The 13,423-nt window shown below is 57.9% G+C and overlaps 1 protein-coding gene across 1 annotated transcript in view; it reads right to left on the reverse strand.

Moving 5' to 3' along the window:
- Positions 1 to 6,314: 6,314 nt before the first annotated feature.
- Positions 6,315 to 13,423, reverse strand: part of LOC144740457 (dual specificity tyrosine-phosphorylation-regulated kinase 4-like) — a 32,804-nt gene continuing 25,695 nt past the window's right edge. The window contains exon 12 of the mRNA XM_078623303.1: positions 6,315 to 6,330. Coding sequence (XP_078479429.1) covers positions 6,315 to 6,330 — 16 coding nt within the window. The remainder of the gene's footprint in view (positions 6,331 to 13,423) is intronic.

Here is a 13,423-nt window from a genome sequence, read left to right on the forward strand (position 1 = left end):
GTGTGTCTCTATTGGTCTCTATGTATCTCTATGGGTCTCTGTGTCTCTATGTATCACTATGGGCCTTTATGTATCTCTATGGGTCGCTAAGGGTCTCTATGTATCACTAGGCTAGGTGCAGGAGGAGGTCACGGGACAGACCCAGCAGGTGCCATGGGTTGACTGCTGTGCCAGGCTAGGTGCAGGAGGAGGTCACGGGACAGACCCAGCAGGTGCCATGGGTTGACTGCTGTGCCAGGCTAGGTGCAGGAGGAGGTCACGGGACAGACCCAGCAGGTGCCATGGGTTGACTGCTGTGCCAGGCTAGGTGCAGGAGGAGGAGGTCACGTGACAGACCCAGCAGGTGCCATGGGTTGACTGCTGTGCCAGGCTAGGTGCAGGAGGAGGTCACGGGACAGACCCAGCAGGTGCCATGGGTTGACTGCTGTGCCAGGCTAGGTGCAGGAGGAGGAGGTCAGGTGACAGACCCAGCAGGTGCCATGGGTTGACTGCTGTGCCAGGCTAGGTGCAGGAGGAGGTCACGGGACAGACCCAGCAGGTGCCACGGGTTGACTGCTGTGCCAGGCTAGGTGCAGGAGGAGGTCACGGACACAATTGCAACGTTCTGTTGAGTCCGCTTATTTATTAGCAACAACAATCGATAAACAAACAATGGTCTAGATGTATATGTACACATTATTACATTATAACTTTATCTTATCTCGATCCTAACTCTTCACACGAACACGTGGCTAGGCAGGCTCTAGTCCATTGGGTGGTGAGTGTGGTGAGTGTGGTGAGTGTGGTGTGGTGAGTGTGGTGTGGTGTGGTGAGTGTGGGTGTTGAGTGTGGTGTGGTGGGGTGGTGTGGTGAGTGTAGGGGGTGAGTGTGGTGTTGTGAGTGTGGGTGGTGAGTGTGGGTGGTGAGTGTGTGTGGGTGGTGAGTGTGGGTGGTGAGTGTGGGTGGTGAGTGTGGGTGGTGAGTGTGGGTGGTGAGTGTGAGTGGTGAGTGTGGTGAGTGTGGGTGGTGAGTGTGTGTGGTGAGTGTGGGTGGTGAGTGTGGGTGGTGAGTGTGGGTGGTGAGTGCGGGTGGTGAGTGCGTGTGGTGAGTGTGAGTGGTGAGTGAATGTGGGTGGTGAGTGTGGTGTTGTGAGTGTGTGTGGTGAGTGTGAGTGGTGAGTGTGGGGTGGTGAGTGTGTGTGGTGAGTGCGGGTGTGAGTGCGGGTGGTGAGTGCGGTATGGTGAGTGTGAGTGGTGAGTGAGTGTGGGTGGTGAGTGTGGTGTTGTGAGTGTGTGTGGTGAGTGTGGGTGGTGAGTGTGAGTGTGGTGAGTGTGGGTGGTGAGTGTGGGTGGTGAGTGCGGGTGGTGAGTGCGTGTGGTGAGTGTGAGTGGTGAGTGAGTGTGGGTGGTGAGTGTGGGTGGTGAGTGTGAGTGGTGAGTGCGGGTGGTGAGTGTGGTGAGTGTGGGTGGTGAGTGTGGTGAGTGCGGGTGGTGAGTGCGGGTGGTGAGTGTGGGTGGTGAGTGTGTGTAGTGAGTGTGTGTGGTGAGTGTGGGTGGTGTGTGTGGTGAGTGTGGGTGGTGAGTGTGGTGAGTGTGGGTGGTGAGTGTGTGTGGTGAGTGTGTGTAGTGAGTGAGTGTAGTGAGTGTGTGTGGTGAGTGTGGGTGGTGAGTGTGGGTGGTGAGTGTGTGTGGTGAGTGTGGGTGGTGAGTGTGGTGAGTGTGGGTGGTGAGTGTGGGTGGTGAGTGTGAGTGGTGAGTGTGTGTGGTGAGTGTGTGTGGTGAGTGAGTGTGGTGAGTGTGGGTGGTGAGTGTGGGTGGTGAGTGTGAGTGGTGAGTGTGGTGAGTGTGGGTGGTGAGTGTGGGTGGTGAGTGTGGGTGGTGAGTGTGGGTGGTGAGTGAGTGTGGTGAGTGTGAGTGGTGTGTGTGGTGAGTGTGTGTGGTGAGTGGGTGGTGAGTGGTAAGTGTGGGTGGTGAGTGTGGGTGGTGAGTGAGTGTAGTGAGTGTGGGTGGTGAGTGTGGGTGGTGAGTGGTGAGTGTGGGTGGTGAGTGTGGGTGGTGAGTGTGGGTGGTGAGTGAGTGTAGTGAGTGTGGGTGGTGAGTGTGGCTGGTGAGTGTGGGTGGTGTGTGTGGGTTGTGGAGTGTGGGTGGTGTGGGTGAGTGAGTGTGGTGAGTTTGAGTGGTGAGTGTGTGTGGTGAGTGTGGGTGGTGAGTGTGGGTGGTGAGTGTGGGTGGTGAGTGTGGGTGGTGTGTGTGTGTGGTGAGTGTGGGTGGTGAGTGTGGGTGGTGTGAGTGTGGCTGGTGAGTGTGGGTGGTGAGTGTGGGTGGTGAGTGTGGGTGGTGAGTGTGGGTGGTGAGTGGTGAGTGTGGGTTGTGAGTGTGGGTGGTGAGTGTGGGTGGTGAGTGTGGGCTGGTGAGTGTGGGTGGTGTGTGTGGGTTGTGAGTGTGGGTGGTGAGTGTGGGTGGGTGGTGAGTGTGGGTGGTGAGTGTGGTGAGTGTGGGTGGTGAGTGTGGGTGGGTGAGTGTGGTGAGTGGGTGGTGAGTGTGGGTGGTGAGTGGTGAGTGTGGGTGGGAGTGTGGTGGGGTGAGTGTGGGTGGTGAGTGTGGTGAGTGTGGGTGGTGAGTGTGGGTGGTGAGTGTGGTGAGTGGGTGGTGAGTGTGGGTGGTGAGTGGTGAGTGTGGGTGGTGAGTGTGGGTGGTGAGTGTGGGTGGTGAGTGTGGCTGGTGTGTGTGGGTTGTGAGTGTGGGTGGTGAGTGTGGGTGGTGAGGTGTGGGTGGTGAGTGTGGGTGGTGAGTGTGGGTGAGTGTGGGTGAGTGTGGTGAGTGTGGGTGGTGAGTGTGGTGAGTGGGTGGTGAGTGTGGGTGGTGAGTGGTGAGTGGGTGGTGAGTGTGGGTGGTGAGTGTGGGTGGTGAGTGTGGGTGGTGAGTGAGTGTGGTGAGTGTGGGTGGTGAGTGTGTGTGGTGAGTGTGAGTGGTGAGTGTGGTGATTGTGGGTGGTGATTGAGTGCGGTGAGTGTGGGTGGTGAGTGTGGGTGGTGAGTGTGGGTGGTGAGTGTGGGTGGTGAGTGAGTGTGGTGAGTGTGAGTGGTGTGTGTGGTGAGTGTGGTGGTGGTGTGGTGGTGAGTGTGGGTGGGAGTGTGGGGTGAGTGAGTGTAGTGAGTGTGGGTGGTGAGTGTGGGTGGAGTGGTGAGGTGGGTGGTGAGGTGAGTGTGGGTGGTGAGTGTGGGTGGAGTGAGTGTGGGTGGTGAGTGAGTGGTGAGTGTGGGTGGTGAGTGTGGGCTGGTGAGTGTGGGTGGTGTGTGTGGGTTGTGAGTGTGGGTGGTGAGTGTGGGTGGTGAGTGTGGGTGGTGAGTGTGGGTGGTGAGTGTGGGTGGTGAGTGTGGGTGGTGAGTGTGAGTGGTGAGTGTGGTGAGTGTGGGTGGTGAGTGTGGGTGGTGATTGAGTGCGGTGAGTGTGGGTGGTGAGTGTGGGTGGTGATTGAGTGCGGTGAGTGTGGGTGGTGAGTGTGGGTGGTGAGTGTGGGTGGTGAGTGTGGGTGGTGAGTGTGGGTGGTGAGTGGTGAGTGTGGGTTGTGAGTGTGGGTGGTGAGTGTGGGTGGTGAGTGTGGCTGGTGAGTGTGGGTGGTGTGTGTGGGTTGTGAGTGTGGGGTGGTGAGTGTGGGTGGTGAGTGTGGTGAGTGTGGGTGGTGAGTGTGGGTGGTGAGTGTGGTGAGTGGGTGGTGAGTGTGGGTGGTGAGTGGTGAGTGTGGGTGGTGAGTGTGGGTGGTGAGTGTGGGTGGTGAGTGTGGTGAGTGTGGGTGGTGAGTGTGGGTGGTGAGTGTGGTGAGTGGGTGGTGAGTGTGGGTGGTGAGTGGTGTGTGTGGGTTGTGAGTGTGGGTGGTGAGTGTGGGTGGTGAGTGTGGTGAGTGTGGGTGGTGAGTGTGGGTGGTGAGTGTGGTGAGTGGGTGGTGAGTGTGGGTGGTGAGTGGTGAGTGTGGGTGGTGAGTGTGGGTGGTGATTGTGGGTGGTGAGTGTGGGTGGTGAGTGTGTGGTGGAGTGTGGGTGTGAGTTGGTGAGTGTGTGTTGGTGAGTGGGTGAGTGTGGTGTGGGTGAGTGAGGTGTGTGAGTGTGGGTGGTGAGTGTGGTGGTGGGTGGTGAGTGTGGGTGGTGAGTGTGGAGGTGAGTGGGCTGGTGAGTGTGGGTGGTGAGTGTGGCTGGTGAGTGTGGGTGGTGAGTGTGGGTGGTGAGTGTGGGTGTGAGGGTGGTGGTGAGCGGTGGTGAGTGTGAGTGGTGAGTGTGGTGAGTGTGGGTGGTGATTGAGTGCGGTGAGTGTGGGTGGTGAGTGTGGGTGTGAGTGTGGGTGGGTGAGTGAGTGTGGTGAGTGTGAGTGGTGTGTGTGGTGAGTGTGTGTGGTGAGTGTGGGTGGTGAGTGGTGAGTGTGGGTGGTGAGTGTGGGTGAGTGTGAGTGAGTGTAGTGAGTGTGGGTGGTGAGTGTGGGTGGTGAGTGGTGAGTGTGAGGTGGTGAGTGGTGAGTGTGGGGTGGTGAGTGTGGGTGGTGAGTGTGGGTGGTGAGTGAGTGTAGTGAGTGTGGGTGGTGAGTGTGGCTGGTGAGTGTGGCTGGTGAGTGTGGGTGTGTGAGTGTGGGTTGTGAGTGTGGGTGGTGTGGTGAGTGAGTGTGGTGAGTGTGAGTGGTGAGTGTGGGTGGTGAGTGTGGGTGGTGAGTGTGGGGTGGTGTGTGTGTGTGGTGTGTGTGTGTGGTGAGTGTGGGTGGTGAGTGTGGGTGGTGAGTGTGGGTGGTGAGTGTGGCTGGTGAGTGTGGGTGGTGAGTTGTGGGTTGTGAGTGTGGGTGGTGAGTGGTGAGTGTGGGTTGTGAGTGTGGGTGGTGAGTGTGGGCTGGTGAGTGTGGGTGGTGTGTGTGGGTTGTGAGTGTGAGTGGTGAGTGTGGGTGGTGAGTGTGGGTGGTGAGTGTGGTGAGTGTGGGTGGTGAGTGTGGTGGTGAGTGTGGAGTGGGTGGTGAGTGTGGGTGGTGAGTGGTGAGTGTGGGTGGTGAGTGTGGGTGGTGAGTGTGGGTGGTGAGTGTGGCTGGTGAGTGTGGGTGGTGTGTGTGGGTTGTGAGTGTGAGTGGTGAGTGTGGGTGGTGAGTGTGGGTGGTGAGTGTGGTGAGTGTGGGTGGTGAGTGTGGGTGGTGAGTGTGGTGAGTGGGGTGGTGAGTGTGGGTGGTGAGTGGTGAGTGTGGGTGGTGAGTGTGGGTGGTGAGTGTGGGTTGGTGAGTGTGGGTGCTGAGTGTGGTGAGTGGGTGGTGAGTGTGGGTGGTGAGTGGTGAGTGTGGGTGGTGAGTGTGGGTGGTGAGTGTGGCTGGTGTGTGTGGGTTGTGAGTGTGGTGGTGAGTGTGGGTGAGTGTGGAGTGGTGAGGGTGGTGAGTGTGGTGAGAGTGGAGGAGTGTGAGGTGGTGTGAGTGGTGGTGAGTGTGCGGTGGTGAGTGTGGGTGGTGAGTGGTGAGTGTGGGTGGTGAGTGTGGGTGGTGAGAGGGTGTGAGGTGCTGTGTGAGGTGTGGTGAGTGTGGGTGGTGAGTGGTGAGTGTGGGTGGTTGAGTGTGGCTGTGAGAGTGCTGGTGATGGGTGGTGAGTGTGGGTGGTGAGTGTGGGTGGTGAGTGTGAGTGGTGAGTGTGGTGAGTGTGGGTGGTGATTGAGTGCGGTGAGTGTGGGTGGTGAGTGTGGGTGGTGAGTGTGGGTGGTGAGTGTGGGTGGTGAGTGTGGGTGGTGATTGAGTGCGGTGAGTGTGGGTGTGGTGAGTGTGGGTGGTGAGTGTGGGTGGTGAGTGTGTGTGGTGAGTGTGTGTGTAGGGAGTGTGGGTGGTGAGTGTGGGTGGTGATTGAGTGCGGTGAGTGTGGGATGGTGAGTTGTGGGTGGTGAGTGTGGGTGGTGAGTGTGGGTGGTGAGTGTGGTGGTGATTGAGTGGGTGAGTGAGGGTGGTGAGTGTGGGTTAGTGAGTGTGGGTGAGTGAGTGTGAGTGGTGAGTGTGTGTGTAGGGAGTGTGGGTGGTGAGTGTGGGTGGTGATTGAGTGCGGTGAATGGTGGTGGTGAGTGGTGGGTGGTGAGTGAGGTGTAGGTGAGTGTGGGTGGTGAGTTGTGAGTGTGAGGTGGTGTGGAGTGTGTTAGTAGAGTGAGATAGTGATCGTAGTGAGTGGCTGAGCTGTAGTGAGTGGCTAGGTGAGTGTGGGAGGTGAGTGTGGGTGGTGAGTGTGTGCGTGAGTGGATTGAGTGCGAGCTGAGTGTGGGTGGTGAGGAGTTGAGGTGAGTGTGGTTGGAGAGTGAGAGAGTTGTGAGGTGTGAGAGTGAGTGAGAGTGTGGCTCCACTCCGCTACCTCTGCCGTGGGCTGCCCACCACAGAGCACCAGGCGTTTGAGGAGCGAGCGGACTGAGCGTAGCGCCTTGCCCACACGCGCCATGACCCCTCGCTCCCTCTCCTCCTCCTCCTCCCTCTCCTCCTCTTCATCCTCCTGGTCGTTGTCGTCATCCTCCTCCTGCGTCTCCACCACCTCCTCCACCACCACCTCCACCACCTCCACCACCTCGGTCCTCTCTCCAAAGGTCTGGGTGAGCGGTGATGATGATGATGATGACGATGATGACGACAATGGGAGCTTCTCCTCCGGCTCCGCTCTGTGGAGAGAGAGGCAGCAGAACCGCAGCAGCACGTCATCGTCGTCATCATCGTCATCATCGTCATCATCGTCATCATCGTCGTCATCATCATCGTCAACATCGTCATCATCGTCATCATCGTCATCATCGTCGTCATCATCATCATCGTCATCATCGTCATCATCGTCATCATCGTCATCATCATCATCATCGTCAACATCGTCATCATCATCATCATCGTCATCATCGTCATCATCATCGTCATCATCATCGTCAACATCGTCATCATCGTCATCATCGTCATCATCGTCATCATCATCGTCATCATCATCGTCAACATCATCGTCAACATCGTCATCATCGTCAACATCGTCATCATCGTCAACATCGTCATCATCATCGTCGTCATCAGACCCACAGAGACCCATACTCATACAGACCCATATTCAGAGACCCACAGAGACCCATACTAATGTAGTAACGCTCACGACTCGTTCACACCGGAGTTGGAGGCACACTTGTTTATTTAACACCAACGTTGTGACATACACATTTGAGGGGGTATCGGCCCCCTCACCCGTCTATCTGAGGACACACCTCTCTAGCTAACCCTAGCCTGCCTCTGAGTCCTCCACTAATGGGCTAGGGGAGGCTATCTTGGCCCGACACTGGTCAGTCGGGCCCGGTACCCAGAGTCCAGACCAGCACTGGCTCTGGCTCTGGTACCACGCCACTGGCTCGAGCCTGCGCGGTCCTGATAAGGACGGCGTACCAGGGGGAGTCCAGGGCTCTATCTCAGACGTCTTCCGCCTCCTCTTCTTTAGCTAAACATCACTCCCGAGCCCTTCGATACAATCCCCTTTTATACCCAACCCCTCCCTGAGGGGTGGGGCCCCGGGGGATCATAACGACCGAATCGACCCCCCAGGGTGTCTGGCGCGGACGTCGCAGAGGGCACCTGCTTGTGCACACATGTAGCCCCGCCTACTGTGTTTGTTTACCATAGGCTGCCATGCATAACGGGCTCTCTCTCTAACACCCCTACATCACTCCCCCCCGCATAGCATGCAGCCGTCCCGGCTGCCAACATACAAAAATTTGACAATAAAGGTGCCTTCACCCCCTGACCGCGCGTGTGCCTCACTATTTTTTGAACAATAACAGGAACCAGAACAAGAACGCAACAACAAGATGAGAAACAACCCGACGCACCCCCCCGAATAAATACGAAGTCCGTAAAAAAAACAGCTTATATACAACCAGCAGGGAACCCACCCCGCACACACAACAAACGGTGAACCCAGCATATGTACATCCGAGGAGCGGGAAACACACCATCCACACAACACCCAATAAACACAACAGCTATGTACACATTTTCCGGCCTCACAACAGTTTGCGCATTTTAGCGCGCGTCCTTGCAGCGGGCCCCTCACACGGGGTAACCCCGCGTGGCGGACAATCAGGTGGCGACTGTCCGTCTTGAGGTGAGCATTCCTCTGACTCCGCGTGACCCTCGGCATCCGCAGGAGGGGTGATCGGGCGTGAGCCCGTCACTCCTGATGCTCCTGAAGGTGGCACAGCCGGCAAGGCATTAGGTGAGAGCGACGGAGACGGACCCAGCAAGTCGGCCGACCCCCCACATGTTTGGCCACGCGCGTGTGAAGTGGGGTTGTGAACCGCAGCGAAGGGTTTTAATCTGGAGGGGTGCACGAACCATCGCCGCTTCCCCCACTTGATGCGCACGCACTGCGGACGTAACACCTCCACCACTTCCACAGGGCCCCGCCACGGCCGCACAAGTTTAGAGGAGGTTGCCAGTGGCACCTGGGGGCAGTGCAACCATGCCTTGTCCCCCGGCTTCCACTGCAGCATGTGCGCTCGACTCAATCTGAGGCGCTCATTTGCCTTCTGACGGAGGTCAGAGTTTTGCATTGCAGCATCCCGTGCCTCGGTCAATTTGTCCAGATTAAATTTAACGTGGTCAGCCAGATTAGTTTTTCCCTGCGGCACGGGGATCCGCAACTGGGCACGAACAGGCGGGTCTGGTTCTCGGCCGTACATAAGGTAAAAGGGAGAAAACCCCGTAGCCGCATGGGGTGCCATCCGGTACGCCGCCAAGACCCCCTGAATTTGTAGGTCCCAATCCGTTTGCGAGTCCGAAACTTGTTGTGATAACATGGACGAGATGGTGCGATGCAAACGTTCGACCATCCCGTCAGTTTGTGGGTGATATGGGGAGGTCCGAATTTTCTTTGTGCCCAGGAGATCGCAGACTTGTCTGAGTAGTTTACCGGAAAAATTTCTGCCCTGGTCGGTCAGCAGCCTCTCCGGAGCACCTTTGTCCAGGACATAACCCTGAACAAAGGCCTCCACGATGGCTGCTGCCGACTGGTTGGCCAAAGGCCAGGCCATAGGCCAACGTGTAAAATACTCAACACCCGTCAACAAATATCTATTCCCTCTGGGGGTGGCGGGGAATGGTCCCAAAATGTCCAGAGCGACCAGCTCGTTTATCCTGGACACTTTGATCGATTGCAAGGGCGGGTTAGACTCCCGTGCCGGCGGTTTGCGTTGTGCACATTGAGGGCACGATCCCAACAAATCCCCCACATCCCTCGTCATGCCAGGCCAGTAAAAATCAAGTTGCAGCAAGGCGAGAGTCTTTTGGGTCCCCAGGTGTAGGAGGCGCTCATGAGCGGCCCATACCACCCTACCCCGCAACCCAGTAGGGACAACCAGCCGATGTCGACGTGACTTCCCGTCCCAATGCATTAGCAGACCTTGGCACATTTCCCATGCGTCGGAACCACCACTTTTTCCCCCCGCCGCACCGCCAACGCGACGTCGCCACCCGAGGAGGGAGACATCCTCCATCTGGAGGCGCCCCCATTCAATGACGGGCAACCCCAACAGGGAATCTTTGCCCTGCTGTTCGATCGAATTAGGAACCATTGCATCGTCGTCGTTGGCGGCCGCCAAGACAGGTACCGATGTGTCCCCTGGAGGCCTGCAACGTCCAGACCCCAGGAGGCATGCACACTCGGAGGTGGTTGGCAAGCGTGACAGAGCGTCCGCGTTGGTGTGGCGAACGCCCTTACGGTATGTGGTTTGGAAATCGTAATCCTGGAGGACCTCCAACCATCGGGACAATTGTCCCGATGGCTGTTGAACCCTCAGGGCGTACTGCAGTGCCGCATGATCTGTGCGGACGGTGAACTGCCGACCGTACAGATATGGGCGATACTGTTGGACGAAATGGACAATTGCCAACAGTTCCCTACGGGTGACACAATACCGTTGCTCCGCTGGAGACAACACCCGACTGCCGTACGCAACCACATGTTCCACGCCGTCAACCACCTGGGAGAGCACGCCCCCAATACCCGTGTTGCTCGCATCGGTGTCGAGCAAGAACGGTTTTGAAAAATCAGGGTAAATCAGGGGAGGAGCGTTTACCAAAGCATCCCGAAGGGAGCAAAAAGCAGCCTCCTCCTCCTGACCCCAGCAAAATCCTCCTGACCCCAGCAAAACCGAACCCCTTTAGATGTTAAAGCATGTAGGGGTTTGGCGATAGTCGCAAAATTAGCGACGAAGCGTCTATAATACGACGCAAACCCAATAAAACTCCTAACCTCTCCCACTGAGGTGGGAGTCGGCCAGGAGCTTACACACTGCGTTTTGGCGGGATCGGTAGAAATACCTGAGCGCCCCACGATGTGCCCCAAATAACGCACCGACTCGCGTAACAAATGGCATTTTTGGGGCTTAAATTTCAAATTAGCAGCCCGCATCTTTAGGAAAACCGCCCGCAACCTCTGGAGATGTTCCTCAAAAGTTTTGCCAAAGACAATGACGTCATCCAAATAAATCAGGCACGACTCCCATTGCAATCCAGCCAAAACCAATTCCATCAACCGCTGGAAAGTTGCCGGCGCTGAGTGTAAGCCCATCGGCAACCGGTTGAATTGAAACAGGCCGTGCGGAGTACGGAAAGCAGTTTTAGGCTTTGAATCATCGTCCAGAGGAAGCTGCCAGAATCCCGAAAGTAAGTCCAATGTGGAGAAGAATCGCGCTACCGCCAAGGCGTCAAGCGATTCGTCCATCCGTGGGAGCGGGTATGCGTCGGCAACCGTAATTTTATTAAGGCGCCGAAAGTCAACGCAAAACCGCAACGAACCGTCCTGCTTCTTAACCAGGACGATCGGCGCTCCCCAAGGGCTGTTGGAGGGAGAAATTATGTCGGCGGCTAGCATGTCATCAACAGCCGATTTGACATGGTCCTTTTCGGCGGGACTCAACCGAAAAGGATTTTGGCGTATTGGCGCGCTGTCACCCGTATCAATATGGTGACGCAGCAGATGAGTGCAGCCCAAATCGTATTTATCCCGACTGAAAACGTCGGAAAATTCCCTCAGTAGTGTCTTAAGACGTTGGCGCTCTAAATTTGACAGGTCCGTCGATCCCGCGCAAAGCGCCTCGAGCCACCCTTCATCGCTGTCTGAATGTGGTCGCGGTGCAGGGGCAGCGCCGACATGACTCGCGACGGGTTCCTCACAGGGCACCGGCGTTGCGTGAGCAAGCACGGTCCCCTGTGGGACCACCACCGTCTGCGAGCCCACATTGAGGACCGCGATGAAGGGTTCTCCATCCCCTCTCACTATGGTCTGGGCCGGGAGTAAATTAGGTCCACTGACCCCGGCCCTAGACGGTCCCAGCAAAACCCCTTGAGCCCCAATGCCCTTAGCGAAGGGCCGCCGAAGTCTCAAAGGAATTAACATTTGCGCCCCCGGAGGAACGCGCACCGTTCTATCTACGAACGCCGGCACCGTCGCGAACGCCGTCCGGCTCGTAGCGGGGGATGGCAAAAACGCCATGCGTCGGCCCGATGGGAGCTCAATGCATCCCTGGTCGATTAATATCCTAATCGGCATTTTGGCCAGGAAATCCGTCCCCAGCAGGCACGGAACCGCCAGCGAGGAGGAAACAAAAATCGGCCCAGATAATTTAATATCCCCGACACAAATTTGGGCTCGAATTTGTCCGATGATGCCAAGTGAACCCCCGTTAGCAGCAAAGAATGGCACATTAACAGGCATCAAAGGACGGCTCTGGGCAGGGAGAATGTTATAAATCAACTCCGAAATAATGGTCGCCGATGCTCCTGTATCGACCAGGATGCGCACCTCGACCCCATCGATGTGACCCACAACGGCCGACGACCCCGATGACGCGGCTACAACCCGATGGGCCAACACGGACCACTGGCTGGGTTCAATGTGAGTACCCAGAGCGGTGCGTGTTGGTGCCATGGTACGCGATATTTGCCCCCCCTTCGCTGCGGTGTTCGAGTGTGTGACGGGCGTGTGCGTGGGCCAAACATGAGGGGTGCCGCGACTCGCCGGATTATGATGGTGGAGCTTGTGACGAGGGCCGGCGTCCCGTTGAGGTGTCGTTCCGCGCTGCCGAGGAGAGCGGCACCCCGAGGCGACGTGGCCCCGGATGCCGCAGTTATAACAGCGTGGAAGCGCTGGTGGCGACGATGGACGTTGTAGACGGCTTGAACCGGCCCGGTCCTCCCGCGCTCCCGCTCCGTGCTGCCGTTGATGGTTGATGGCGCAAACCTCTTCCGCCGGGAGGGTGGCCGCAGCGACGGCGCGCCCGCTCGCCGCCTTGCTGGCCTTCCGTCGTTGAGAGGACAGGTTTGCGTGGAGGAGACGGGCCGCTTGGAGGGAGCACATCTCTGCATCGTCCTGTGCGACAATGACGATGTCTAAGTCGTCCGCCAGCAAAAGTATCTTCTCTGTCACCATGGCGTCGACACCCTCGTCATCCATTCGTGGAAAGGCCTCCTTCGCCAGTGCCAGGAGGCTTGTGCGGTACGCCAGGGGCGACTCCTTCGTCCCCCGCTGGCGATCGTAAAAGAGTTGGCGACAGTCCGATGGTGGACCATATACCGCCGACAGCACCTGCATCGCCTTCCGCAGCGTGGAGCGCCTCTCCTTTGAAGCCGATGTTAGAGTGGCGAGGGCGTCGCTGTCGAGAAGTGCTGGCAGCGCGCGGAGAGCCTCGGCGTCTGTCCACTGTGCCATCTCCTGGTGAGCGAGGAAGCGCCGCTGGAAGCCGCCCCAGTCGCCATCCTCGGCCACAAATTCCTTGAGTGGAGGTAGCCGCTGATGTAAGGCAGCGGCTGCAGAGGAAGAACGCACTCCCTCGTCCGCCTCACTCAACTCAGCGTCGGCACGAACCAGCGATGGCATCGCCGGTCGCACCCGTGGTGACGCGGCAGGCACTGTACTCCCGCCGTTGGACGCGATGCTTAGAGCAGCCACGCCCTCAACAGCAGCTGCGGCGATGGCGGGAGTTTCAAAATGTTGCTCCGTTGAAATGGCGGGAAGGCGCTGTGGTCGTTGGCTGCTGTCGCCTCGTGGCGGTCCCGCAGCCCCCAGCCGCGTGATGTTGTCGAGCATGGCGGCTGCGGCGTACAGCAGCTCGGCCAGCTTCGCGTGCGCCTGCCTCAGCCCCTCCGTCGACGGCTCCCCTTCCTCCAGCTGCTGTGGCGTGGATGCACCCAGCCCCGGCTGCTCGATGGCATCTTCAGCCATCTCGGGCCCTCCGACTGCAGCGGTGTCCTCCGCCCCTGGTACTCCGACTCGAGTCGTCCGGCGTGTATCCATGTTCGTACTTTGTTTCACTTCTGACGCCAGATGTAGTAACGCTCACGACTCGTTCACACCGGAGTTGGAGGCACACTTGTTTATTTAACACCAACGTTGTGACATACACATTTGAGGGGGTATCGGCCCCCTCACCCGTCTATCTGAG

The sequence above is a fragment of the Lampetra planeri genome, unplaced genomic scaffold (genome assembly GCF_965212315.1).
Source record: "Lampetra planeri unplaced genomic scaffold, kcLamPlan1.2.h2 scaffold_217, whole genome shotgun sequence".
NCBI lineage: Eukaryota > Metazoa > Chordata > Hyperoartia > Petromyzontiformes > Petromyzontidae > Lampetra > Lampetra planeri.